The 26,108-nt window shown below is 38.6% G+C and overlaps 1 protein-coding gene across 1 annotated transcript in view; it reads left to right on the forward strand.

The window, feature by feature from the left end:
* Positions 1 to 21,930, forward strand: part of Mnat1 (MNAT1 component of CDK activating kinase) — a 143,781-nt gene extending 121,851 nt beyond the window's left edge. Inside the window, exon 7 of the mRNA XM_029540543.1 lies at positions 21,434 to 21,930. Coding sequence (XP_029396403.1) covers positions 21,434 to 21,554 — 121 coding nt within the window. The 3' untranslated portion in view covers positions 21,555 to 21,930. The remainder of the gene's footprint in view (positions 1 to 21,433) is intronic.
* The last annotated feature ends 4,178 nt before the right edge of the window (positions 21,931 to 26,108 follow it).

Here is a 26,108-nt window from a genome sequence, read left to right on the forward strand (position 1 = left end):
TCTCTCTCTCTCTCTCTCTCTCTCTCTGCCTTTATTTCAAGACAGGATTTCTTTGTGTACCCCTGGCCGTCCTAGAACTCACTCTGTAGACCAAACTGGCCTCAAACTCATAGAGACCCACCTTCCTCTGCCCACCAAGTGCTGGGATTAAAGGTACACACCACTCCTCCCTGGCAAGAGTATGTTTTTAAGCATCCACATATTCTTTTATTAATTTCTAGCTTCATTCATTGTGATTAAAGATGCCTTCTATGAAGTCAGTCTTGTTTTGTGACTTCATATATGCTGTTTCTTAGAGAGTGGGCACTTTATGCCCACTTTCTAGCCATTCTCCATCTCCTTTCTCTTTTATTCAGTAACAAATGTAAAAAATTTATATATTATGGCCATGTGAATGTGTATAAATGCATGTGTGCACTGCACACGTACCACAACACATTATAGAGGTCAGAGGGCAACATGTGTGAGTCAGCTCTCTCCTTCCATCATCCGTGGTCCAGAAACTGAGGTCAGGTTCTTAAGCTTGGTCACAAGTGCCTTTCCTCCCTGATCCGTCCTTCTGGTAATTACATTATGTGTGGTTTGACTCAGGCTTCTGTTGACCGCTCCCTGTTATCAGAGGTGACGGTATCTTGAGCAAATCGTCTTTGAACTTTGACTTTCGGCTTGTAATTGAAAATATTTTCCTGTACCCCTATCATTGATTTCTGGGTTCTTATCAAGATCAAACAAGAACATACATAGGAAAATATTTTGTAAAGCTAACCCAATGATCTAATCTTTCCATATACCTTATCAATGTATTTGTTTGTTAGTTAAATATAAATGAGTTACTGTAAGTAGTAGAAACTTCTGAACCTGTTCTCTCTCTTCCACATATTTTTACTGCATATTTTGGGGGAATCACTACAATCTAAAATGATTGCCTCGAGCAAAGAGTTTCAAAAAGAGAACAAACCAGGGGTAATGCTACATCATTAAACAGTTTTCAGTCTTTTGCAATTAACATTACGAATTGTAGTCTTAAACTTTATATCTCTATAATATTAAAGCGTACATTTAGTCTACTTTCTGTCTTAAAAAATGATGTTTCTCTTTATATGACCCAGCATATGGGAAGGCCAGGGCCAAGTAGTGGGAGTGTGTGGGTAGGGGAGCAGGGGCGGGGGGACGGGTATAGGGAACTTTCGAGATAGCATTTGAAATGTAAATAAAGAAAATAATAATAAATTAAAAAAAGAAATTAAAAAAATGATGTTTCTGTTATCTTTAAACATACATATATTTACCTTTTCTTGGAGCAAGACCCAAGAATGTTCTACCAGCTGTTTAGTTCTTTTATTGGAAAACACAGTGGTAATGGAGAGACGAGGTTTAGTCATATTTGTATGTAATTATTTTCTATTACAGTGTATAATTGCTTTTGTAATTATTTTGCAAATTAAAGATATGAAGTACTGGACAGAAAAATAAATCCCAGAGTATATTAAACCCTATGGATAGCTTAAGCCCTGCTAAGCCCTACTTAGTGTGTTGTCTCCATGTCTATTTTAGGCAGTGCTGAAACCGTATAGAATTATCACTATACTGTAACCACCAACACTTCACTGTCTGATTGTTTTAAATGTTACTATTTACAGAACTACAAAATTATTCCATACATGCTTTGCCAACTATCGTCTTACATGGCCGTCCCAACCCAGTAACGTATTAGATTTCAAAGATAAGGATATTAAAAACCATGTTCATAACACATTTAAATTTATTTATTTATTTATTTATTTATTTATTTATTTATTTATTTATTCTTTTATGTATTTGTTTATTTTGTGTGTGTGGGGGCATCATGGGTGTGCCCATGCCATGGCACACGTGTTCAGGTCTTAGGACAAGTCTGCCTGCTTTAGAAAGAGTCCCTCTCGTCTCTGTTGCTATGCTGCTTACATGTGTACCAGGGGGATCCTTCCCTGGGGTGAAGATGAGTGGGTGTCCAACCCTCATCTTGCTGTCAGAATGCTAGGATCACACACATAGAAAGGATCTCACTATGTAGGCCTGGATGGCCTAAAAGTTGCTACATAGACCACGACGTCCTTGAACAGAGATCTGCCTCCCTCTGTCTGCTGAATGATGGGATCAAAGGCATACATCACTACATCAGGCCCTGCATCTGTTTTTTGTGTGTGTTCTGGGGGATCTAACTCATATGATCAGGCTTATAGTTAGTGCTTTTACACTCTGAGCCATCTTCCAGGCCAAAAACCGTGTTCTTATTTCATGGATTATAGTTATTTTTTTTTTATATCTATCTACTGTGTGCTTGTGCACATGGCATACAAATAATATGTGTGAGTGTATTGCCTACATGTGTGCACACTTGTGTACATGATGCATTGTATGTGTGGTCAGAGGACAATTTCTGGGAGTTGCTCCTCTCTGAACCTTGTGGATTCCAGGGCTTGCAGTCGGTCATCAAGTGTAGTGGTAGGCCTTTACACGGGGCCACTTTTCTGACCCCTTTTGTTATAATCTTTTTGTTACGTGCCCCAGTGTAGTTGTAGAAATAATAATAAGCATAGTGGTTTATTACAGTGTTTACAATGAATTTGTGTTTTCAGATTTAAACTGAAAATTGTCTTGTGATTTTGTCACTAAGTCCCAGAAAGTGAAATATAGAAAAATGCAGCAGGTAGCAGGATGTTTCTTTCAGTGGACAGGAAGGTTGATTGGGTATGTTAATGCTTTAAAATTACTAAAGGTGACAGGTATGATATTTTGTTTAGATAAAACTAGGATGCTTAGTTAAACTAGTGAAAATGTATGCCTGGTTCTTAGTTTGCAGGATACATTGATTTGTTCCACCAAAATGAGTCAAAAAAGTTCAAGTAAGCAGGCACTTTAATTTACATTTTCATAACTCAGCAGCTTTCTATGTGACGTTATCTCAGATTTCTGACTGTTCTGAGAATGACCATATGTCATTTTGTAGGGAAAATGAGTACTGACTCCAAGGACAGTTCTTGCAGGCATAACATTTAAAGAGACTGAACTTTGTTCACCCTGAGGAAATACATGCTTAGAAAATTCTTACTGTAAGTATAACTGTAGCAGTTTCCCAAAGCCAATAAAATAAATAAATGGTCAGCTAATGAAAAATTCAGTTGATGCAATTAAGTGAAGACGTGACTCAGCTGCAGAGCTGCTAAGAAAGCCCTGAGGGCCATCCCAAGGCCCAGGCCCAAGGCTCTCACTGAAGTCATGGTCCTTTAATTTCTTGAACAAGGTGAACTTTAAGAACAAGTATTTCCCAACCCACAGATCCTTACTCTGTTTAGAATGGTTTTTTTGTTTTTTGTTTTTTTTTTTCTTGGTTAGTAGGTTTTTTTGAGAGATGAGTAGCAATCCCTGGAATTCTTTGTTTTTTAAAGACATGATGTCATTTAGCTCAGGCTGGCCTCCAACCCACTCTAAGTCACTTACCCACTTACTCTTAAACTTCTGATCCTGATGTCTCAGTCTCCTGACCCAGTCTCCCAGGAGCTGAGATTGTAGGCATGAAGCTGATGTCATTCATACTCAGTCATAAGAAATTTTACTATGGTAGAGAGGCAGTAGGTAATTTTTATCTCAGTCCAGAGCTCTTTGTTAGGGAAAATAAAGACTTTATATGAAAAATTCTAGTGAAATGTATTTTCCTTATTTTATTTGAATGATGTTGTCTGTGGGTTTCTTATATATAGCTTTTATTAAGATGTATTCCTTCTATTACTACTCTCTCATGGACTTCTATCATAAAGATATGTTAGATTTTGTTAAAGGCTTTTTCAGCATCTATTAAGATGATCATGTGATTTTTGTCTTTATGTCCGTTTATGTGGCTTATTAAATTTATTGACTTGAGAATGTTGAATCATCCTTGCATCTCCTGGATAAAGCCAACTTGATAATGGTAGATAATCTTTTTGATGTATATCTGTATTCTGTTTGCAAGTATTTTATTGAGCATTTTGAATGTGTGTTCATTGGAAATATTGGCCTGTGGCTTTCTTCTCTTGTTGTCTTTACTTAGCTTGGGGATTAGTGTAATACAACTAGGAGGTTGTGGCTGTTCCTTCTGTTTCTCTTTTTTGAATAGTGTAAGAGGGCCTGGCTATAGATCTCTGAAAGTCTGGTAGAATTCTCTTGTGACTCCATCTGGGCCTGGAGTTTTTATTTGGAGGCTTCTATCTCCTCATTTCCCTCCCCCCAGTGGTTATGTCTCTTAGGCTTGCTGATGGCTTCTTGATCTCATTTTTGTGGTTTGGCAGAATCTAGAAATTTGTCTATTTCTTTTCCAACTTAAAAGAGTACAGATTTTTAAAATATTCCTTTATAATAACTGAATTTCATTGCTGTCTGTTAAATGTTTCCCTGTTCATTTTGGGTTCTGTCCATTTGAGTCTTCTTTCTTTCTTTTGGCCAGTGAGGCCAAGAGTCTGTCATTGTTCTTTATGGCCTTGAAGACCCAGTTCACAGACTTGTCATTTCTGTGTTTTGTTTTCTTCCTACTTCATGTATTTCAGTTCTGGTTTTTATTATTTCTTGGTGTCTACTAGATTGTGGTTTTGTTTGTCCTTGTTTTTCCAACTTTTTGAATGATACCATTACGTCATTCATTTGTGCCCTGTTTTTGTTTTTGTTTTCCTTAAATGTTGACACTTACAGCTATACATTTCCCTAGTAGGGCTACTTTCATTGTGTACCAGAGGTTTTGTTAAGTTGTGTTTCCATTTTCAATGTTTTTGTTCCAGGAAATTTTTAATGTTTCTTGATTTCTTTTTGACCTGTTTATTATTCAGTAATGAATTGTGTACTTACTGGAGTTTTTTGTTTGTTTTGGGTTTGTTTTTGTTTTTGCTGTTAATTTTTGTTTTAATATGTTATGGTCAGATAGAATACCAGAGGTTATTTCAGTTTGTCTGAATTTATAAAGATTTGTTTTGTGTCCTAAGATGTTGTCTGTTTATGTGCTGTTAAATAAAATATATACTCTTTGGTGTTTAGTTTGAATAGTGTGTAACCTATTAAGTCCATTCAGTGTATGATGTCACTTAATTCTCTGTTTATATTTTGTCTATTAGAGAAAGTAGTAGTACTGTTAATGGATTTATATTAATCTGTGTCTTTAATTTCACTAGTATACTTTTTATGAAGTTGAGTACACCAGAGTTTGGTAAATACATGTTTAGGATAGTAATGTCTTTTTGGCTAACTGTTCTCTTTATTAGAATAAAGTATCCTTTTATATCTTTAATGTTAAATTTTCAATGTGAAAGTTATTTTGTCAGATATTGGGATTGCTTGCCTGCTTACTTCCTGGTCCCATTAGTTTGACTGAAGTATTTTTGACTACTCTTATACTCAAAGCCACAGCCTGTCTTTAAAGCTGAATTTCTTGTAGACCACAGATAGACAGATTTTGTTTCTTAATTCATTCTCAATTCATTCATATAACTTTTTGATTGGAGAATTGGCACTGTTTATATTTAAAGTTATTTAAATGTGTTTGTTGATTACAGTAATGTGTTGTTGAATGTTGATGGTATTTGCGCTCTTGGTGGTATTTAGTGTTTGAGTAATTTTAGAGTTTTTCCCTACAGCTTTTTGACAATATTCATTCCTCTTTCCGGCCAAAAATATTGCTTCCTGTATTTTCTTTAGGTTTGATCTTTTGGATGTAAATTTTCTAGGATGATTATATCATAGGAAGTTTTTTCTTTCTCCTTCAAATGTGGCATATAGTATTTCTGGGAACATTACTCTTTGTTGACTGTCATGGCCTTTTAGGATTTGGAATGCATTGCTCCAGGCTCTTTTGACCTTCCAAGTTTCCACTGATAAATCAGCTGTTATTCTGAAGGATGTTCCTTTATATGTGACTTGTGTGTTTTCTCTTCCAGCTTTCAATACTCTTCTTTGTTCTGTATGTTTGGTGTTTTAACTATGGATAACGCTACAGAGAGTTTCTTCCCTTTTCTGGTCTTGTATGTTGGTGTGCTTTTGTGTCTGTGTGAGTATGTCTTTTCTTATTTTGGGGAAGTTTTCTTCTGTGTTGGGGCTCTGCTCTGTGACTACTCTTACCTGTGCGTAGTTAGAAGGCTTGGGCTTTTTATGGTGTCCCACATCTCTTGTATGTTCCTTTCCTGTGTATGTAAAATTTGTTCATGTTCTTTATTTGTTTTGTTTAGATCCTCTGCTTTATCTTTCAGTCCTTGAATTCTGTTTTCTGCTTGATTCATCCTACTTACAACAGTTCCCCTTGAGTTTTCTAGTTGTGTAATGAGGTTTTAAATTCCATCCTTTTTTCAGTTTGAGTCTACTTCTGTGTCCTTGATTTCTTTGTTGAATTTCATTTTCAGATCCTGTACTGTCTTCATCATTCTCCTCAGACTTCGTTTGAGCTTTCTTGGGCATCACTCATGTGTTTAGTCTCTTTGTGTTCATTGAGCTGTTTCTTAGTGTCTTCTTTAAACTCCCTGAATTTTTTGATAAGGTTTATGATTATTCTTTTACATTCTGTGTCCTGGGTTCATCTAGGTAATTCTCATTGGCAAGCATTTCTATAGGACTGATGGACTGGGCTGGGAGGGGTAGGGGTTGATATTTCATATTATTTGTGCTTTTGCTAGAAGATATGGGCATGTGGACCTCTTCTGTTAGTTCTGTGTCTGTTGTGGAAAGAGCAAGTTGAGGTAGAGCACAGGATGGTCGGGCCACTTTGGGCCCAGGCATTAGCTATAGCTTAGGCAGAATAAAATCAGATGGACCCAGAAGGTAGGCTAGCATGAAGGGTGTGTCTAGGTCTAAGCCTAGAGTTTGGAAGTAGATTTGTGAGATAGGGAGGGTGCATAGAGGACAGAATCAGGTACCCTCACCTGACCAGACTGTGGCAAAGGATATGCAGGATCTGGCAGAGCAGGGAGGTTGGATGTGAGGTTGAAGGGACCTGTAGATTGTGGGCAGACGGGGTGCCGGGTGGAAGCCTAGCTTTTGGGGGCAGGGCAACAGAGGTAGTCAGATGGACCATTGGACTAGGAGCTGATCTGGATCTGGGGGACACTGAAAAGAGTACAAAGAGAGAAGAAGGATCAAGCAAACTCACAGCTAGCCCATGGTAAAGTATGTAGAGTCTAGCTGGGCAGAAGGCTCCATTAACATGTCTTTCAAAAACAGAATTCAAGGAAATAATAGGGTACTTAGTTTTTCTTTTAACCTTTAGAGTAACAAAATAAAGAATGTACCATATAATATATTGAAGCACATTTTGTAAAATCAAAATCAAAATTTCTATAAAATCATAATTTGATGATGTCCTAGTTTTCTTTCTGTTGATGTGACAATGATAATGAAAATCAGTTTGGAGAGGAAATGTAACTTTAATTTTTTTCAAAACATATTTTTAATGAAGGTTCTTAAATGTTTTAACCTCCCTTGTAGTCCACTATCCAGCAGAGGTAGTGGAAAAGAAAGGATACAGGGGAGTAGACATGCTTAGAAAGTTCTTTGGAGCATCTCCCATCTGTGTTGTCTGGAAATTGGCAGTTCAGTTCACAGGTTAGCAGCGGCAGCTTGATCCACTGGCAAAATACACCACAGTCCAGTTCCATAGAATTGGAATAGCAAACACAAATCAGCAGCAGTGGCACTTCCTAGCTGTGACAGCAGGCCTCAGCCTCCACAAGTCAGTAGGAGAGACCAGGGCCAACAGGAACACCAGAAGTCCTCTGCTGTGTCACTCTTAACAAAGCAAAGATCGGCAAAGGTGTGAGGCCAACAAGCTTTAGACAGCTAGCCTAGCTCAGCCTCTGTCACTGTCCATAGAGTCCTTTTTATATACCCTCCAAACATCATATGTTCTCCACAGGTTTTGCCTCAGTATGTGTCTTGCCTCAGCACATGTGTCTGTCTCAGCTGACATCACTGCCAATCAGTCCTATCCAAGGAAGCAACAAGAAACTGCAGCACACCACAGCAGTTTTTGGGTGCATTTTGTCTCTATGGAGTCCCAACCAATGCATGCATGTCCTTAGCAAAGAATCCTTCATCATGTGTTCTTCACTGCTTACTTTAGCAGAACATCCTCTCGCCTGTGTCTGCTTCAGCTAAACATTCCTTCACATGTTTGCCCCAGGAAAACACCATCCACCCGACTTTCCAAAGAACCCTTAACTTTCCACTTCAAGGAGAGGGTTTATTTCACCTTCTAGTTCATGAGGGAACTGGAGCAGAAGTTCAGTGCAGGAACCAGAAGGCAGGATTGAAACAGCTGCTGTGGAGAAGGGAAGCTGCTTACTAGTGTGTTCCCTAGGGCCCACTCAGCCTGCTTTCTTATTCAACCCAGGATACCTGCTCAGGGATGGCATCACCCGTAATGGACTGGGCCCTCCTACATCAAGAAAATGTCCACAAACTTGCCCACACTAATCTGAAGGAGGCATTTTTCTTAGTTGAGGGCCCTCTTCCAAGATGACTCTCACTTGTGTCAAGTTGACAAAAAGGACCAGCACAGATGGAAAAGTCACATGGAACTTATTAGAGTGTACTTCAATATGATGTTATAGTAACATATGCATGGTTTCAAGGCATTGCCAGAAAAAAATGTAATCTGGAAACAAAATAGAATACTAAAAATAATGGCATAATTTTTAAAAGATGAGGAAAGTATTTACACATGAAATTTTTGGTTCGAAAGATATTTAGCCAATTAAGTGACTCGTCTGTTTACACACCATGTTCCAGCAAAGCCTCATTTGGGCCCGATGCTTGCATTAGCACATTATATCTGATAATAGGCATAGGCTGCTTTCCCCACAAGTGATGTTGTGGTTTGACTTTTGGAAGAGTGCGGGTTTTCTGGAGGCACAAGTATGAAAGCTGTGTCTTCATTAAGCAGCAGCGTTTAAACTTGTGAACTAAGATGGCTGTCTTGCAGCTTTTCAGATTTTTCCACACTCATCGATGTTTTGGGAGCTCATTTTACACACTGAAAATAGAATGTTTCATAGTTAAGAGTAAGCACCACTTATTTATTTTATTTTTGCTTGGCCTTGCCTTTCCTTGTTTTCATTCGTCTTCTCTGAGCTGTTGGCATTGTAAGACTTCAGCATATGAAACAGAGCTTTAAGGAGCGGTTACCCACGGATGTGCCTTGACTGTGCCCTGCCCTGAATACCTTTCTTCCATCCACGTGTCACATCCTACTCTGCATTCTTTACCTTATTTTTTTTTTAAAGATTTATTTATTTTATATATGTGAGTACACTGTAGCTGTCTTTAGACACACCAGAAGAGGGCGTCAGATCCCATTACAGATGGTTGTGAGCCACCATGTGGTTCCTGAGAATTAAACTCATGACCTCTGGAAGAACAAACAGTCAGCGCTCTTAACCACTAAGCCACCTCTCCAGCCCTTTATTTATTTATTTATTTATTTATTTATTTATTTATTTATTTTAACCCAGTGAGTTCAACATCCATGACAGAGTGCATTTAAACCTAAAGGGTATTTTAGGTGCACACATTTAAGAAAATGTTTTGAAGGGAGTAATTTTACACTATGTTCTACCCTATTGAATGCCTTTTGCTGGGCATCCCCTGATTTCCAGAACCCCGCCTGTCTTCTTCAGTGTTGATGGATAGCCTGCCTCCTAGTCAGTCCTCTCTTTTCCAGTTTCACAGGTTGTGGTGATAATTGTTGTTGTTGTTGTTTTTGCCTTATTGTTTTCATCTGTCAGCTCTTATCATGGACATACTTCATCTTTGCTAACCAAAGCCCTGATGTGTTGTTTTAAATTCCAGCTAAAAAAGGATGAGCTTTTAAAAATGTTTCTATTAATTCTTTGTAAACATCATATTGCATACAATATATTTTGCCTATATCACCCCTACTCTTCTAACTCCTTCCATATTCACCCCAAGCTCCCATTGTCTCACTGTCATGCCCTTTAATTAGCCCACTGAGTCCAGTTTCTGCTGCCTGTGGCTGTGGGGCCATCCACAGAGCATGGTCTATTTACCATGGCCACAATCTTGAAACAAAACAAACAATTAGATCAACCCTCAAACACACCATTAGCAACTGTCATGTGCTCCTCAGGTAGGTTGTGTAGGGGTTTATGACCCTCCTCTCCCCCCCCTCCCCCATGCAGCAAAGTTGACTGGCCTTATCCTGTGCAAGCTACCATAGCTGCTGAGGTTGCTAATTTCTTTGTCACCTGTTTATCCTTTGAATAGAGGAAGACTACTGATTTGTTTGAATTAATTTTTATCCATTCACTTTGCTATAGTTGTTTATCAGGTTTAGGAGTTCTCTAGTGGAATTTTTGGGGTCACCTAAGTATATTATAATATCATCTGCAAGCAGTGATATTTTGACTTCATTCCCAATTTGTATCCTTTTGATCTCCTTTTGTTGTCTAATTGTTCTAGCTAGAACTTCAAATACTATACTGAATAGATAGGGAGCAAGTGGCCAGCCTTGTGTAGTCCCTGATTTTTAGTGGGATTCCTTCAAGTTTCTCTCCATTTAGTTTGATATTGGCTACTGGTTGCTGTATATTGCTTTTACTATGTTTAGGTATGGGCCTTGAATTCCTGATCTTTCCAAGACTTTTAACATGAAGGGATGCTGAATTTTGTCAAATGCTTTTCAGCATCTAGCGAAATTATCATGTGCTTTTTTTCTTTGAGTTTGTTTATGTAGTGGGTTACATTGATGGATTTCTGTATATTGAACCATCCCTGCATCCCTTGGATGAAGCCTACTTGATTGTGGTGAATGATTGTTTTGATGTGTTCTTGGATTTGGTTGGCAAGAATTTTATTGATTATTTTTGCATCAGTGTTCATATGGGGATTGGTCTGAAGTGCTCTTCCTTTGTTGGGTCTTTGTGTGGTTTATGTATAAGTGTAATTGTGGCTTCATAGAAAGAATTAGGTAGTGTTCCTTCTGTTTCTATTTTGTGGAATAGTTTGAAGAGTATTGGTATTAGGTCTTCTTCAAAGGTCTGATAGAATTCTACACTAAACCCATCTGGTCCTGGGCTTCTTTTTTTGTTTGGAGACTATTAATGACTACTTCTATTTCCTTAGGGGTTATGGATCTGTTTAGATAGCTTATATGTTGCCTGGTATATATCTAAAAAATGGTCCATTTCACCCAGATTTCCCAATTTAATTGAGTATAAACTTTTGTAGTAGGATCTGATGATTTTTTTGAATTTCCTCAGTTTCTGTTGTTATATCTCCCTTTTTGTTTCTGATTTTATTAATTTGGATACTGTCTCTATGCCCTCTGGTTAGTTTGGCTAAGGGTTTATCTATCTTGTTCATTTTCTCAAAGAACCAGCTCCTGGTTTTGTTGATTCTTTATATAGGTTTTTTTGTATGTATTTGCTTGATTTCAGCCCTGATTTTGATTATTTCCTGCCATCTACTCCTCTTGTATTTGCTTCTTTTTGTTCTACAGGTTTTAGGTGTACTGTCAAGCTGCTAGTGCAAACTCTTTCCAGTTTCTTTTTGGAGGCACTTAGAGCTATGAGTTTTCCTCTTAGCACTGCTTTCATTGTGTCTCATAGGTTTTGGTATGATGTGTCTTCATTTTCATTAAATTCTAAAAAGTCTTTAATTTCTTTATTTCTTCCTTGACCGAGATATCATTGAGTAGAGTGTTGTTGAGCTTTCATGTGTATGCGTGTCTTCCGTTCTTTTTGTTGAAATTTAAGACCAGCCTTCTTCTGTGGTGATCTGATAGGGTGCATGGGATTATTTCAGTCTTCTTGTATCTGTTTTGAGGCTTGTTTTGTGACCAATTATATGGTCAGTTTTGGAGAAGGTACCATGAAGTGCTGAGAAGAAGGTATATTCTTTTGCTTTAGGATGAAATGTTCTATAAATATCTGTTAAATCCATTTGGTTCATAAGTTCTGTTAGTTTCACTGTGTCTCTGTTTAGTTTGTGTTTCCATGATCTTTTCATTGCTGAGAGTGGGGTGTTGAAGTCTCCCACTATTATTGTGTGAGGTGCCACATGTGCTTTAAGATTCTTTTATGAATGTGGGTGCCCTTGCATTTGGAAGATGGATGTTCAGAATTGAGAGTTCTTGGTAGATTTTTCCTTTGACCAGTATGAAGTGTCCTTCCTTACCCTTTTTGATAACTTTTGGTTGAAAGTCGATATTAGAATGGCTACTCCAGCTTGTTTCTTGGGACCATTTGCTTTAAAAATTGTCTTCTAGCCTTTTACTCTGAGGTAGTGTCTGTCTTTGTCAGTGATGTGCGTTTCCTGTATGCAACAAAATACTGGGTCCTGTTTATATTGCCAGTCTGTTATTCTATGTCTTTTTATTGGGGAATTGAGTCCATTGATGTTGAGATATTAAGGAATAGTGATTGCTCCTTCCTGTTATTTTTGTTGTTAGAGGTGGAATTATGTTTGTGTGGCTATCTTCTTTTGGGTTTGTCGAATGATTACTTTCTTGCTTTTTTTCTGGGTTGTAGTTCCCCTCCTTGTGTTGGTGTTTGTTTGTTTGTTTGTGGTTGTAGTTCCCCTCCTTGTGTTGGTGTTTGTGGAAGGATATTGTGTAAATTTGGTTTTGTCATGGACTATCTATGTCTATGGTAATTGAGAGTTTTGCTGGGTATAGTAACCTGGGCTGGCATTTGTGTTCTCTTAGGGTCTCTATGGCATCTGCCCAGAATCTTCTAGCTTTCATAGTCTCTGGTGAGAAGTCTGGTATAATTCTGATAGGTCTGCCTTTGTTACTTGATCTTTTTTTTCTTACTGCTTTTAATATCCTTTCTTTGATTAGTGCATTTGGTATTTTGATTATTATGTGACAGGAAGAATTTTTTTTCTGGTTCAGTCTATTTGGAGTTCCGTAGACTTCTTGTATGTTCATGGGCATCTCTTTCTTTATGTTAGGAAAGTTTTCTTCTATAATTTTGTTGAATATATTTACTGGTCCTTTAAGTTGGGAATTTTCACTCTCTTCTACACCTATTATCCTTAGGTTTAGTCTTCTCATTGTGTCCTGGATTTCCTGGATGTTTTGGATTAGGAACTTTTTGCATTTTGCATTTTCTTTGACTGTGTGTCATTGTTTTCTATGGTATCTTCTGCACCTGAGATTCTCCCTTCTCTCTCTTGTATTCTGTTGGTGATGCTTGCATTTATGACTCCTGATCTCTTTCCTAGGTTTCCTATCTCCAGGGTTGTCTCCCTTTGTGATTTCTTTATTGTTTCTATTTCCATTTTTAGATCTTGGATAATTTTGTTCAATTCCTTCACCTGTTTGGTTGTGTTTTCCTGTAGTTCTTTAAGGGATTTTTGTGTTTCCTCTTTAAGGGCTTCTAGCTGTTTACCTGTGTTCTCCTGTATTTTTTTTAAAGGGAATTATTTATGCCCTTCTTAAAGACCTCTATCATAGTTGTGAGAAGTGATTTAGATCCACATCTTGCTTTTCCAGTGTGATGGTGTGTCCAGGACTTGCTATGGTGGGAGAATTGGGTTCTGATGATGCCAAGTAACCTTGGTTTCTGATGCTTATGTTCTTACGCTTGCTTCCCACCATCTCTAGTGCTACCTGCTCTCTCTATCTGACTAGAGCCTTTCTTTCCTGTAATCCTGATTGTGTCAGAACTCCTCATATTCTAGCTGTCTCTGTGATCCTGAGATTCTGGGTGTATCAGAGTTCCTGGGATTCAAGCTGCCTCTGGGACCCTGAGATGTGTGACCAAGCTCCTGGGATACTGGGATCCCGGTACCCTGGAATCCTGGCTGTATTAGAGCGCCTGGGATTTGAGCCTCCTCTGGATGCTATGGGACTGGCTGCAGAGTTCGCGCCCAAGGTAAACTGGCACAGACCGGAAGCAACACAAGCCTCTTGATTTTTTTGATGACTATTTTCTCAATATTGTCCTTTTCTTGCCTTATGATGTCTATTTCTTCATCTCTTTTGACATTAAATACTCGGTTCTTTCAGATTATTCTCTGACCTGTGGATCTAGTTGTTTAATTTGCCATTCATATTTATTGTATCTCTGTTTGTTTGGTTTTTTTCCATGAGTGACATTATTTTATTATTTCTGTGATTCCTGTGTTTGTTCCTGTCCTAGATGCATTGTAAGCTTTATTACGAGCTTCTTGTGGCTGCCTCTGGGCTAGTGAGTGAGTAATTTCTATAGCAGGTTTTACAGAGCAGACAAGAGTTTAGAGAGATAGGTTATATGCAGGGCCAAGGTCAGTTCCAGTTTCTTTCCTTGGATCGGCCTGAGGCCCATCTCTTGTCTCCATGTGGATAGTCACTCACTGGTACGTAAAGTCAGCTAGGAAGGAAGTTCACCCCCCCCCTCCTTATTTTGACTTCTAGTGTAATTTCTGGTACCTAAAAGATTTCTTTTAAGATTATTTTACTAGGGGCCTGGAGAGATAGTTAAAGCTTATATTGCTTTTGCAGAGGACCATTTATGGTGGCTCACAACCACCTATAACTCCAGCTCCAGCGTTAGCACCTTCTTCTGGCACCTGTGGACACTTTGCTCATATGCACTGCCCCTCATATCCATAGTTTAAAACCTTCTGTAAAGATTACTTGATTTGTTGTTGTTATAATCATTTTCTGTGTGGGATAGGGGAGCTTCTCTTGTTCAGAATTGAGTGGCTGACACATGACTATGATTTTGTTAGAGTAAAGTCACTCTCTGTGCATTCCAAGGCAGACCCAACAGGAATGTGTAGAAAGGGAAGTCATGAGGCTTTAACAGTGAAAAACAAAAACTTCCTGATTGACTTTGGCTTTACTTCAGGGTAATGGAGATGATTAATGGGAAAATATGTTTGGAAATGTGAACTGGAATCACATATAGTATACGAATAGTAGGCTGTGGAGTTTGGAGCTGATTCTTTAGAGCCTGGAGCCAATTAATGTCTATTTATGTAAGAGTCGGGGAGATCTTTGTCCTGAGAATAATTGAGTAACCATGGAAAGACTGAAATGGAATGTGCACACTCTGAGTCAGTTCTGACACTGTTAGCAGTAGTGCTTGAATGATGCCAATGGCCCAGTGTGGTGCTACACACCTGTTACCCCACGTACGAGAAGCTAAGGCAGGAGCTTGAGCTGCATAGAGAATCCAACTGTTCTGGGCTCCATGTCAAAGACAGTACAGAACACAGTAAAAAACTCAGCATAAACAGTAAAGAAAAGATGGTCAAGATCTGAAAGAAGATGAATTGGTGGCAGTGAGATGATGTGTGGAATAAGGGGAAGGAGAAGCAGTCACGATGTGAACAAGGTAGTACCTTAACCTTGGAAATAAAGTGTGCAAAGGAAGAATGTAGGACATGGGATCCATGATGTCTGGTACAATGTAGCAAAATTTTGATGGCTTATGATAGAGCCATGTATAACCTTCCTTATATAATATACAGAGAGAATAATCTTTCTGTTCTCATAAAACAAAAATTACACTTTGAGAGGCTGTTTTTTGAGTATAGAATATTATAATTTCTGTATTTGTCAAGTCATTACGTAATCTTTTACTCTACCAAGTTTATAAATAAAGCTTTATTTATTTATTTATATATACACCTTATGTATTGTATTTTGCTTTCTTGTTTGTTTCTTTGTTTGTTTTTGAGACAGGGTTTCTCTGTGTAGCCCTGGCTGTCCTGGAACTCACTCTGTAGACCAGGCTGGCCTCAGAAATCCACCTGCCTCTGCCTCCCAAGTACTGGGATTAAAGGCATGTCTCACCACCGCCCAGTGGATTTTGTTTTCTTTACAGTTTCAAGTTTTATACTAAAATTAGCCAAATATATAATAACTTGATTTTTAAATAAATATCTTCTGATTTTGGTAAATATTTTCAATATTTATAAAAAATCATTTGGTCTGTTGGCTGTTGTGCATAGTGGTGAATTTATCTAAGTTTATGTTACAGTGCCTATATTAAATGCTTTTCTTTTGCTGTGGTAAAACACCATGTCTGAGGCAGCTTATAGAAGGAAGAATTTATTTGTCTCATGGCTCCAGAGGGATAAGAATATATCATGGTGCGGATGCATGGCAGCAAGAAGCAGGTGGCTGAGAGATCAGATTCTGGATTCTCTCAATCTTAGCCCTAAGGAGGGAACAACTAGGAAGTGTGTCAAATATATGAAGTCTGAAAGCTTATTCCCAATGGTATATTTTCTTCTGAAAGGTTGACTCTCCCTACAACTTCTCCCAAAACAGCACCATTAACCAGAGACCAAGTATTCAACAGTCTATATTCAGAACACCGTAGTGCCCAATTCTTAAGATATTCTTATGTTTATGTCTATTATTTATACAGAATCTATCCTTAGAGGTCAATCAGTAGGGATATCTAACCATGATATCAGTCACAGAATGCATACGTACTTAAGTAGCTAGGGCTTCTCTGTTCTTTAGTTTATACTCAAATCAAGGAAACATTAGTTGCATTACATGATTATAAATTTACAGTGATAGCTACTTTATCCTAAAATGCATAGTGTAGCTTTGAGTAGCAATAAATTGTAGTTTACTTCAGCTGATGTTAGAATCTATAATGGTCTGGAATGAGTAGTAAATCCTAGTGTGCCCATGGATTTCCAGAGCTAAGCCTTGCTTTTGAGATGGCTTAAACATCTGGCATAATTGCTCTTTCTCCCTGAGTATGTTGGTATAAATGTGGAACAACTTTATTATTGAGCTTCTTCACCTTGAATCGTTATCCACTGGCTAGACTAATAAAGAGTGACGGGATAACCATCCATGGAAGTTATGTTATTAGGTTGGACTTCATGAAGCCATGTGCTTTATAGTCAGACTACCTGCAGAATTCTGGACAGCACTGGAATCATAGTAGCTTCCTCACTTATCTTTGCATATACAGTTATCCATCCATTCAGGAACATCATCCACCTCTTTAAAACAGGTCTCACATTGATCTGGTTCACCAGTACAGCAAGGCTGGCTCCACCCATCTTCCTGCCTCTACCTTCTTAGCACTGGGATTGAAATAGGTATCATGACACACCTATCTTTTATGTGGGTACCAGAAATCGAACTTGGGACCTCAGCTTGCATAACAAACAATTTAGTGACTAAGTTATCTCCCTGGTCCAATGAAAATATTGTGTAGTTATGGCTAAACATTGTGGGCCATAGGGTAGTGCAATACGCGGGATTGAAATCAGGGCCTTGAACATCTTAGTCATGTTCTACCAGCAAGACCATCCAAGCCCATGGGATGAAGTCCTTGCACTTCTAAGTGCTCTTGCTTAGTCTTGACATCTGGAGCACAGAACTGTATGGGGCAGATTTGTTAACTCATGGTGTTAAGTGCAAACTTTAAATGGGTGCCCTACAGCCTGGTGCAGTGCTATGAGCCTGTAGCAGGAAGATCACTTGAACTCAGTAGTTTGAGGCCATCTTTGGAGATGTAGGAAGACCCAGTTTCAAAGTGAAGCATGCAGAAAGCTCACTCTGTTCCTCAAGAAGCAGGTCTTATTCTCTAGGCTTCACTGCCTTGCTTACTTTGAACCAGTTCAGAATGCAGCTCGAAACAGGGCCGAGTAGTTTAAAAGAGAAGCAACTCATATGAAACCATTTTTATTTCCATTTCAATTCTAAAACTTGTTCCAGGGGCAATGTTCCAGGGCTTATCACAAAGAGGCTGTGACTGTTGCTTGTAGTGGCACTGCTGGGTTGCTCTGCACTCTGGCCCTTCCTAGGAGCTCTGTGTGACCATCAGCAGAAGGAGCCAAGTACAAGATGTCTGCCAGATGGTCAGTGCAGGGCTCTGAAGGGAAAGGAAATTGTAAGAGGACTCCAGACCCGAGGAAACAAAGGCTTTCTGAAGCAAAGTGTAATTATACCACCTACCGGGGATAAAAACTGCTAAAAGTGAGAAGAAAAAAATGATGATTTAACTTGAAGCCCAGAAAAACCATCAAGTCTAATGTTTCAACTCCTTCCTTCTCTAAGGTCCACTGTTCATTTTTCTTCCTCCATCTCTATAGTGATTATGATGCATAGTAGCAAAGGAAGGTGACTTTAGACAGAGCATGCATAAGTTAGAGTTCAAGATGTCCTTTATATAAGAATTATAAACGTTTTTGAAAATATACTGTTATGCTTTATTAAGAAAATACTGATTTTTTTTTTAAAAAATTGAATTTAGTCTGATTTCAGTAAAAATAGGGCTATAGCTACCAAAATAAGCAACCCCACACTGGTTTCTATGTATAAGACTTAATACATATTTAAAATAAAGCCACAAAAAGCACAACTAGGGTCTTGGCATTGGCTAAGTACAGCTGTTATGTCCAGGACCCAGGAAACTTGATTTCTCAAAATGAATTTGCATAAGATATAGTTCTTGTTTTGTTATATAAAATTATACATTAAATGTTGTTGATCTCTGACATAGTCCCAAGAGATGTCATTTATAATGATCATAGAAGAATAAACAGAGGTGTGGAGGCAGGTGGGGAAAACCCTAAGTTCTTGACATCTGGCTCTAGTGTGGCAGATCCTTAAAGAACTTTGGTATACCAGAGTGATTAAAGGATTTAAACAGTGAATTAAAACACCAAGAAACAAAACCCTACAACCAAATAGTAAGAATCAACTATATTTTAAAATGGAATTAATATAGATTGCCTTGGTTCAAATATTTTGAAACAGTTAACAGTAAAAGTTTTGTATAGCCCTGGAGATCAAAAAGAGCAATCTAAGTAGGGAGAACTCTTAAAGACCATAGTCCCAGACATTCTTAGTGTAAGTGACTCACAGGGAAATGCAGAGCCTTCAGTGCTATGCAAAGAAACTTTAATTGACTTATTTTGGCAATGAGAATCACACAACTTACCATTAATAACTCAACTTTAACAATATTTGCTCATTGCATTGGATTATGACTGTTCAAGAAGTACAATTTTCAAACTCTAATTAATCATTTTAGATAAACTTTTAAAAAATGCATTTATGGCCTCAATGAGTATGACTGTTTATTACATTTTCCTTATAAAAGCTGAACTGTTTTATATACTCTTTATGGAAACAGTGCACCATCATAAATTAAAAGATGCAACTGTTTTAGGTATTTTACAGGGCCTGGGCTTGCCTGCCAGCTGTGCAGCTGTTTCAGGCTTCTCAGCGTAGCATATAAAAGACTGGATGCACACTGCAAGTGTGTGGTTCTGGACTTGCCAAGCCAGGATGCTGTGACTCAACTTTCCCAGAAGCAAGCCAGACCAAATGCCATGAATCAATAGTTAGCTGCACATGGATTTTTATTATAGCTGGGGAAGCCAACTCCATTCGTGACAGTTGTTTTCTGACCGTTGACAAACACTGCAGTGCTTGGATTCTACTGGGTCTGAACCAAATGGGACCTTTGTTTTCAGTATCTGGGGAGAGAGTAATGTGCCATTATTTGATTTGTGGATAAAAATCAGTTAAAACACAAGTCAAAAATGGGAGGATTTAAATTCCATTACTTGTGTGGTTAGCATTGAGTTTGCAGTGTTAGGAGTAGTTAGGAGTTTCTGAAGCAGCTCACCATGGTAGAAATCCTTTTGGGATTGTTTTGTTTGCCCTTGATATTTTGTGACAGGGTCTTACTTTGTAGCTCTGGCTGTCCTGGACACACTCTGTAGACCAGGCTGGCCTCAAACTCAGAGATCCACTTGCCTCTGCCTCTTGAGTGCTGGGATTAAATGCAAGCACTACCATACCCTACCCTAACGAGCATAATCCTAACAGCTGGCATTTTATTGTGCTCTGTGAGAGTAATAAGAAAATAACATTATAGTTATATGGTAGATTCAGTTCATTCCTGTCCAGCTCCTGTGAGACTTAAGGCTCTACCAGGAGCTCATCAGCGACACCTAACAGTTTCTGACGTTGGATGTCGGATGCATCCTCAGAGGCGGATAGCATGGCATAATTCATGCTTCATTTTATCTCTTCAGGTTTTCATTTCTATACATTTCATATGATCCTGTAGTTGTATATAAATATATGATTATATTACATGGAGTATCCATTACTAATGTTCGTTATAATTTATAAATAAGTTTTGAGGGTAGATGTACAAGTAACTTATAAATATACTATCCAAATAGTTTTAGATTTTTGCTCAATAAACATTCATTTCTTTCTCCTTTGACTTTTACCCTTGGCAGAAAAGCAAAGATTTGAGTTAAGACCATGATTTGTGGCAGTGTGAATAAATTATAGCCAATTCCAGGAGTTTGATCTGTCTCATTTTTGACAGCATCTTCTATTTGGTCCCTTAAGTTGCCATAAATGTTTTAATCACACAAGCTTATTAAAACATAGCCACAAACAAAAAACTGACTTATTATTATGTTAGAAATAAGAAGTTGCTCATGCATTACGATCTTGACACACAGGAAGTTTGAATGAATAAGTAGAAAAGGTTCCAAGCTATTAAAGTGTCCTGCTTCCTGATTTATTCTTTTAGCATACCTGTAATTCTGAAAGTGGGTGAAGGAGCTTTGTTTCAGGGCCCATGTGGCTTCCTACAGAGGCATTAAAGCAAGACTGGAATTATTCTTTCCTGCAGTGCAGCTGTCTGGCTGACAAGTCTGTCCACTGCTGAAATCCTCTAAGTTTTTAGGCCTGTTTTGTCTATTTTTATGAAGGCATTAATTTTTCATTGGTAAAAAAGCTGAGATTGAAAAAACATTGTTGTTCTGCCTTTTGAGATGGGTTCAGTCCTTCTGTACTTAGGACTCTGTAACTATGACTCTTCAGGTCTTTATTCTCAGCTTAGGCTCTGTCCCAGGCTTCTTGGACATGTAATTTCTAAGATTCCTTTCCTTGCAAGGACAGAGACAATATGCTTTTGGGATACTGAGGTGATATTGTGTGCTCTCTTCCTGAGTGTGTTTGTTTTCCATATATAAGGTCTTGCTTTAAAATGCTTTCGTAAAAGTGTTAGTAGCATAATAGTATCATGCTGGGTATTTATCAGGAACATGCTGGAAAGGACAGTATTCACGCGATGAAACAGTGGATATTTTAACATTTCATCCAAATGTTTAGGTTATAAGAAATATTCTTAGAATTCATTGTCCTTTGTAACTTAGTAGTAATTGGGCAATACATACATACATACATACATACATACATACATACATACATACATATGTATATAATATACATACGTAATAGTACATACGTACATATGTACATACAGCTGTGTTTCCTGTTAAAAAATAGTGTTCATTTATAAAAACCTGAACATTTCAATCTCGGAATTCCTTTCCAAATGTGGAATCAGTTTTACACTTGCTTTGCAGAATGTCACTGGCTTACGTTCTTCACATCAATGGTGTACTTTTTGTTTTCTTTCAGGTATTTAAACCACGTCCGGGCTGCATCTCCACAGGATCTTGCTGGCGGCTATACTTCTTCTCTTGCTTGTCACAGAGCACTACAGGATGCGTTCAGTGGGCTTTTCTGGCAGCCCAGATAACCTGGGTTTTCTCATGTCTAAGATCTGGATCTTGGAGCCAAACCAAGGGCTTTGAAAGTAACAAAGTCTGTAAAGTCCCAGCCCGGCAGCTGCACAGCGCCCCACCACTGCTGGTGTGCCCCGCAGCTGCACAGCGCCCCACCACTGCTGGTGTGCCCCGCAGCTGTACAGCGCTCCACCACTGCTGCTGTGCGCAGGTCTTCATTGCAGTCTGCACCAAGCTGAGAAATGTATGCATATAGATTCATGGCAGAGGTTTATTTTTTACTTCTGTTCTTCAGACAGGGATGAAGAACATTAAACCTCATCTGACAGGAAAGAAATAAATGATTTGCCTATGTATGGAGTTGACCTATACATTTTTTAAAAAATAAAGCCTGACTTTATGGTACATTTTTGTGGGTTTTTTTTCTTCTTCTTATAGTGTTTTTCTGGAACATATTTCCAAATGCCTTTTTGATTATAAAGTTCAGTGTTATTATCCAAATCTATATTTTCCCTATAAAACTTTTTTTTTCTAATGTCTTATAAATAGTGGTACAGACAAGTGGATATATTTCATCCTAGCAGCAGCCTGTGTCAAGAAAACCCTGACCTGTGATGTGGCCCCTCCTTAGCAGTAAGAGTCTTGGGGACTGTTTTGAGCCATGCAAAGTGAGGCAAACCTAAGATGGTTCCCAGCTGGGAACCACAGTCATGATAAAGCAGAGCACAGCATTAATGGCAGATTCAAAGAAGTGAGCTAATAAAACTTAATACATCAATGGCACCTTTCACTGCCAATGTGAGCTCATTTTATGATGAGATGTTGAGACTGGAAAAGGTACCATGTAAGTGAAATTTCTCTGCAGAAGTTATAGACTGATGTAGTTTTCTACCAAAGCTTCAAGGGGTTTTACTGTGCTTGTGGTTTTGTGTAGTTTGGGTGTGAGTTGGACAGAAGCATGAGCATCCCAGCCTGTGTGAGTCTGTCACATGGGCTCCTATGTATGGAACATAGGCTTTTCCAGGAAATTAAAGGATTTTCTATCAAATTTCTGTCACAACAGATGCTAACTTTATGGGCATAGAGTTAAATGAATCAAGTCTTTGGTTATGTTAGTGTTAATACTCGTATGTAACAATACCATCTTTGTTGGGTGGCGATCCATTTCAGTGCATCTTGTGGGATCAAACTTCTTTGCTAAAAGTCACAACACTTCTCATCTTTGATAAATGAGAAAACCAAGAAGTTGAATAAGCCAAGATTATATATGTAAATTAGTAAAAAGCTAGAATTAGGTCAAGTTCTTAATCTAAATCCACAATGGAGTGAGCATGTATGTATTAGTCAGGGTTCAGTAGTAGCTGTGAATGGAAGTCCAAGGATCTAGCAGTTGCTGAGTCCCACACCGCAAGAAGGCGAAAGAGCGAGAGCCAGACTCCCTTCTTCCAATGTCCTTATATGGTCCCCAGCAGAAGGTGTAGCCCAGATTAAAGGTGTGTGCCACGACACCTTTAATCCCAGATGGCCTTGGACTCGGAGATCTCCCTGTCTTAATCTTCTGGATTCAATCACCACCATGTCTCAAGATCTCCATACCAAGATCCAGATCAGAAACTTCTATCTCCCAGCCTCCAGATTAGATTCACTGGTGAGCCTTCCAATTCTGGATTGTAGTTCATTTCAAATATAGTCAAGTTGACAACCAGGAATAGCCACTACAATGTAGTATTCCTTATATTAGATTTTTGTTAATTGACAGTTCATGCTTCTACAACCAATCTGTAAATCTGATGAAGAAGTGATGACAATGAGCCTACAACTAGGGCTTTGCTGCACTCGTGGACAGAAATCAATATACCTATAATTCATGAACTAATTAATAAAACTCAAGCTTTGTTTTGCATCTGACTTAGAAATCTTTATCTGAGCCTGGCGTGGTGGCGCACACCTTTAATCCCAGCACTTGGGAGGCAGAGGCAGGCGGATTTCTGAGTTCGAGGCCAGCCTGGTCTACAGAGTGAGTTCCAGGACAGCAAGAGCTACAGAGAAACCCTGTCTTGAAAAAAAAAAAAAAAAAAAAAGAGGAAATCTTTATCTGACTCTGTTGGATTAAATGAAATGGAGAAAGAGCATGTTCGTGAAAAATGGCAATTTTCTAAACTGAATCTTCTACTTCTTTCTCACCCTCCCAGTGATGTCCTCCTAGAGACAGTGAGCAAGCCTTTCATCTACAGAAGTATCCCCTCTAGCACTAGTACAGAAATAACCACTGTATGACTTTTGTGCCAGGCACTGAGCTTCATGCTTCCTGTGTTTTCTACTCCTTATAAACAATCCGGTTCCCGTCTACCCTGTTGTAGCAGAGAGAGGTGTCCAGTAACTTGCCAGGAGGTAAACTCCAGCGGCAAGGCTGCAGAGGCCAGGTTCCAGAGGTGACTTGGTAATCCCATTTCAAAAAGACCTCAAGTTTTACAGAGCAAGGGTCTAATTCTGTGGGATATAAATGATGTTCAATGGATGATCTCATTGACACCCTATGAGTTCTCAAGTTCATTACATAGAAGATGGTCTGGAATACACATACATCACAAAATGCACAGGTGGTGGCCTTGGATCATGACTCAGGAAGGGTCTCAGAATTTAAACACTGTATATCAATGAACATCCCAGCTCACCTTTCCTACTGAATTTATCAAAAATCCATGTTCTAGGAATCCTCAGTTAAGGTTAGGGTGACCCTACACTTATCAGTTCAGTACTCAAGCTCTACATGAAAGAGGAGGGAGCCGCTCAGCATTTAGAAAAGCATGTAAGTTCACTTACAATCCTACTGTTTATGCAATAGAGGATGGCTACATGGAGACAGTTCTTAGCATTTCATTTAGAGTGGATAACTACATCATTTGTGCCTCATAACCAGTATCAGTGTACATTACTTGGGTTGTTTGTGTATAAATGCTTTTAGATAGAAAAGCTGGGCTGCAGCTCACCACGCTCCTGGGCTTGTTGCTGTCCTCCCTACATTTTCACTCACCACCTCCCTGTGCTCCTCACCACTAGATTGCTTTACTAGTTTACATTTGCCTACCAAGCCTCTGAAGCTAGCAGTCAGTGTTCTAGATCAGAGGTCACTTAGTAGATAGTTTAGGCCGTTCCAGCCAAGTTACAAACTTAAGAGCATTATGTGATACTTACATCATGAGATTAAGCAACTTGCCATAATTTTATTGATAAAAGTTTTTATGATAATATCTTTAGTTGGAATTCTGTTTATTTAATAGTCAAATTCCACCAAATATTGGTCTCAGTCCATAAACATGATATCAAATACAATGGTTAGTTTTCATTGTCATCAACTTGATAACCTAGAATCATATCACATAGGAAGAATGTCAGTCTGTCTATTGAGTTGGCCTGTGGGCATGTCTGTGGAGGGAAGGAAGTCCCAGCCTGCTGTGGAGAACACCGTTGCCGACTAGGGGTCCTGAGTTTAAGTGGCAATCAGGGTGAATGTGAGCAAGTAAACATATGCATTCATTTCTTTCTGTTTCAACAGAGGATGTGTCAGCTAGCTACTTGGAGTTCTTGCACTGACTTCTTAACAGAGATGGACTTTGGTCTCAAAGTGTTAGCTGAAATAAACCCCTTTCTCCCTTAAGTTGCTCTCTGCCATAGCAACAGAAGTGAAACTAGAACATTACCCAAGCACATCTATAACTTGGAAGATACTTAAAAGTGTATTTTAATTCTTTGAGAGATTCATATAACACATTTTGATCATATTTACTTCATTATTCTTCCCAGACCAACCCCTCCCTCCTCACCCCTCCCAAGTTTGTTTATTTGTGATAACCCACCACATCCAGTTTGTGTTAGCCATATATTCGTGGGGGCGGGATCATCCACTAGAGCATGGTTGACATACTAGGGGGCTCATCCTTTAAAAGCTACCCCTCTCTTCGTCTTGGGATGTTTACCAGCTTTCTCTTGTACAAGCAACCACCCATGCCATGAGTTTATGAGTGCAGTGGTCCTGTCATTTTCAGAGCACTTTCAGAAACTCTAGTCCCTTCTGATCTCTGGCACTTAAAATCTTGTTGCTCCCTCTTCTGAGCCTTGTAGGGGTGGTAGTGGTGATGATATTGATGTCCTCTTTATGGATGAGCAATGGGTGTGAGGTTGCCTTAGTCACCATCCATGACACAAATAAACTTTTGTGCTGATATCTGAGAGCTGTAGGTATAGAGATGGGAATTTAGAGACATTTGATGTCTGTTTAACATAATAATAATAGGGTCACCCTTGATACCTGTGAGTTTCCTAACTGTGGTTCTTAGCCAGATATATAGTGCCAGACAAGCCTAAATTGTTGAATTGAGTACTAAATTGTTTTAAAATATACAAAATATTCTTTGGGAATTAAGCATAGTAAAAGCAAAAAATATTAAAAATGAATCATTAGGAAATATATTCAAAATCCCTTATATGATACCATCTGACATACTGAGAGAGTACTTAAAACACATTATATATCTGTATACATTGTCTAACTATTTACTTTTAAAAGA

This window comes from Mus pahari, chromosome 7, assembly GCF_900095145.1.
Source record: "Mus pahari chromosome 7, PAHARI_EIJ_v1.1, whole genome shotgun sequence".
NCBI lineage: Eukaryota > Metazoa > Chordata > Mammalia > Rodentia > Muridae > Mus > Mus pahari.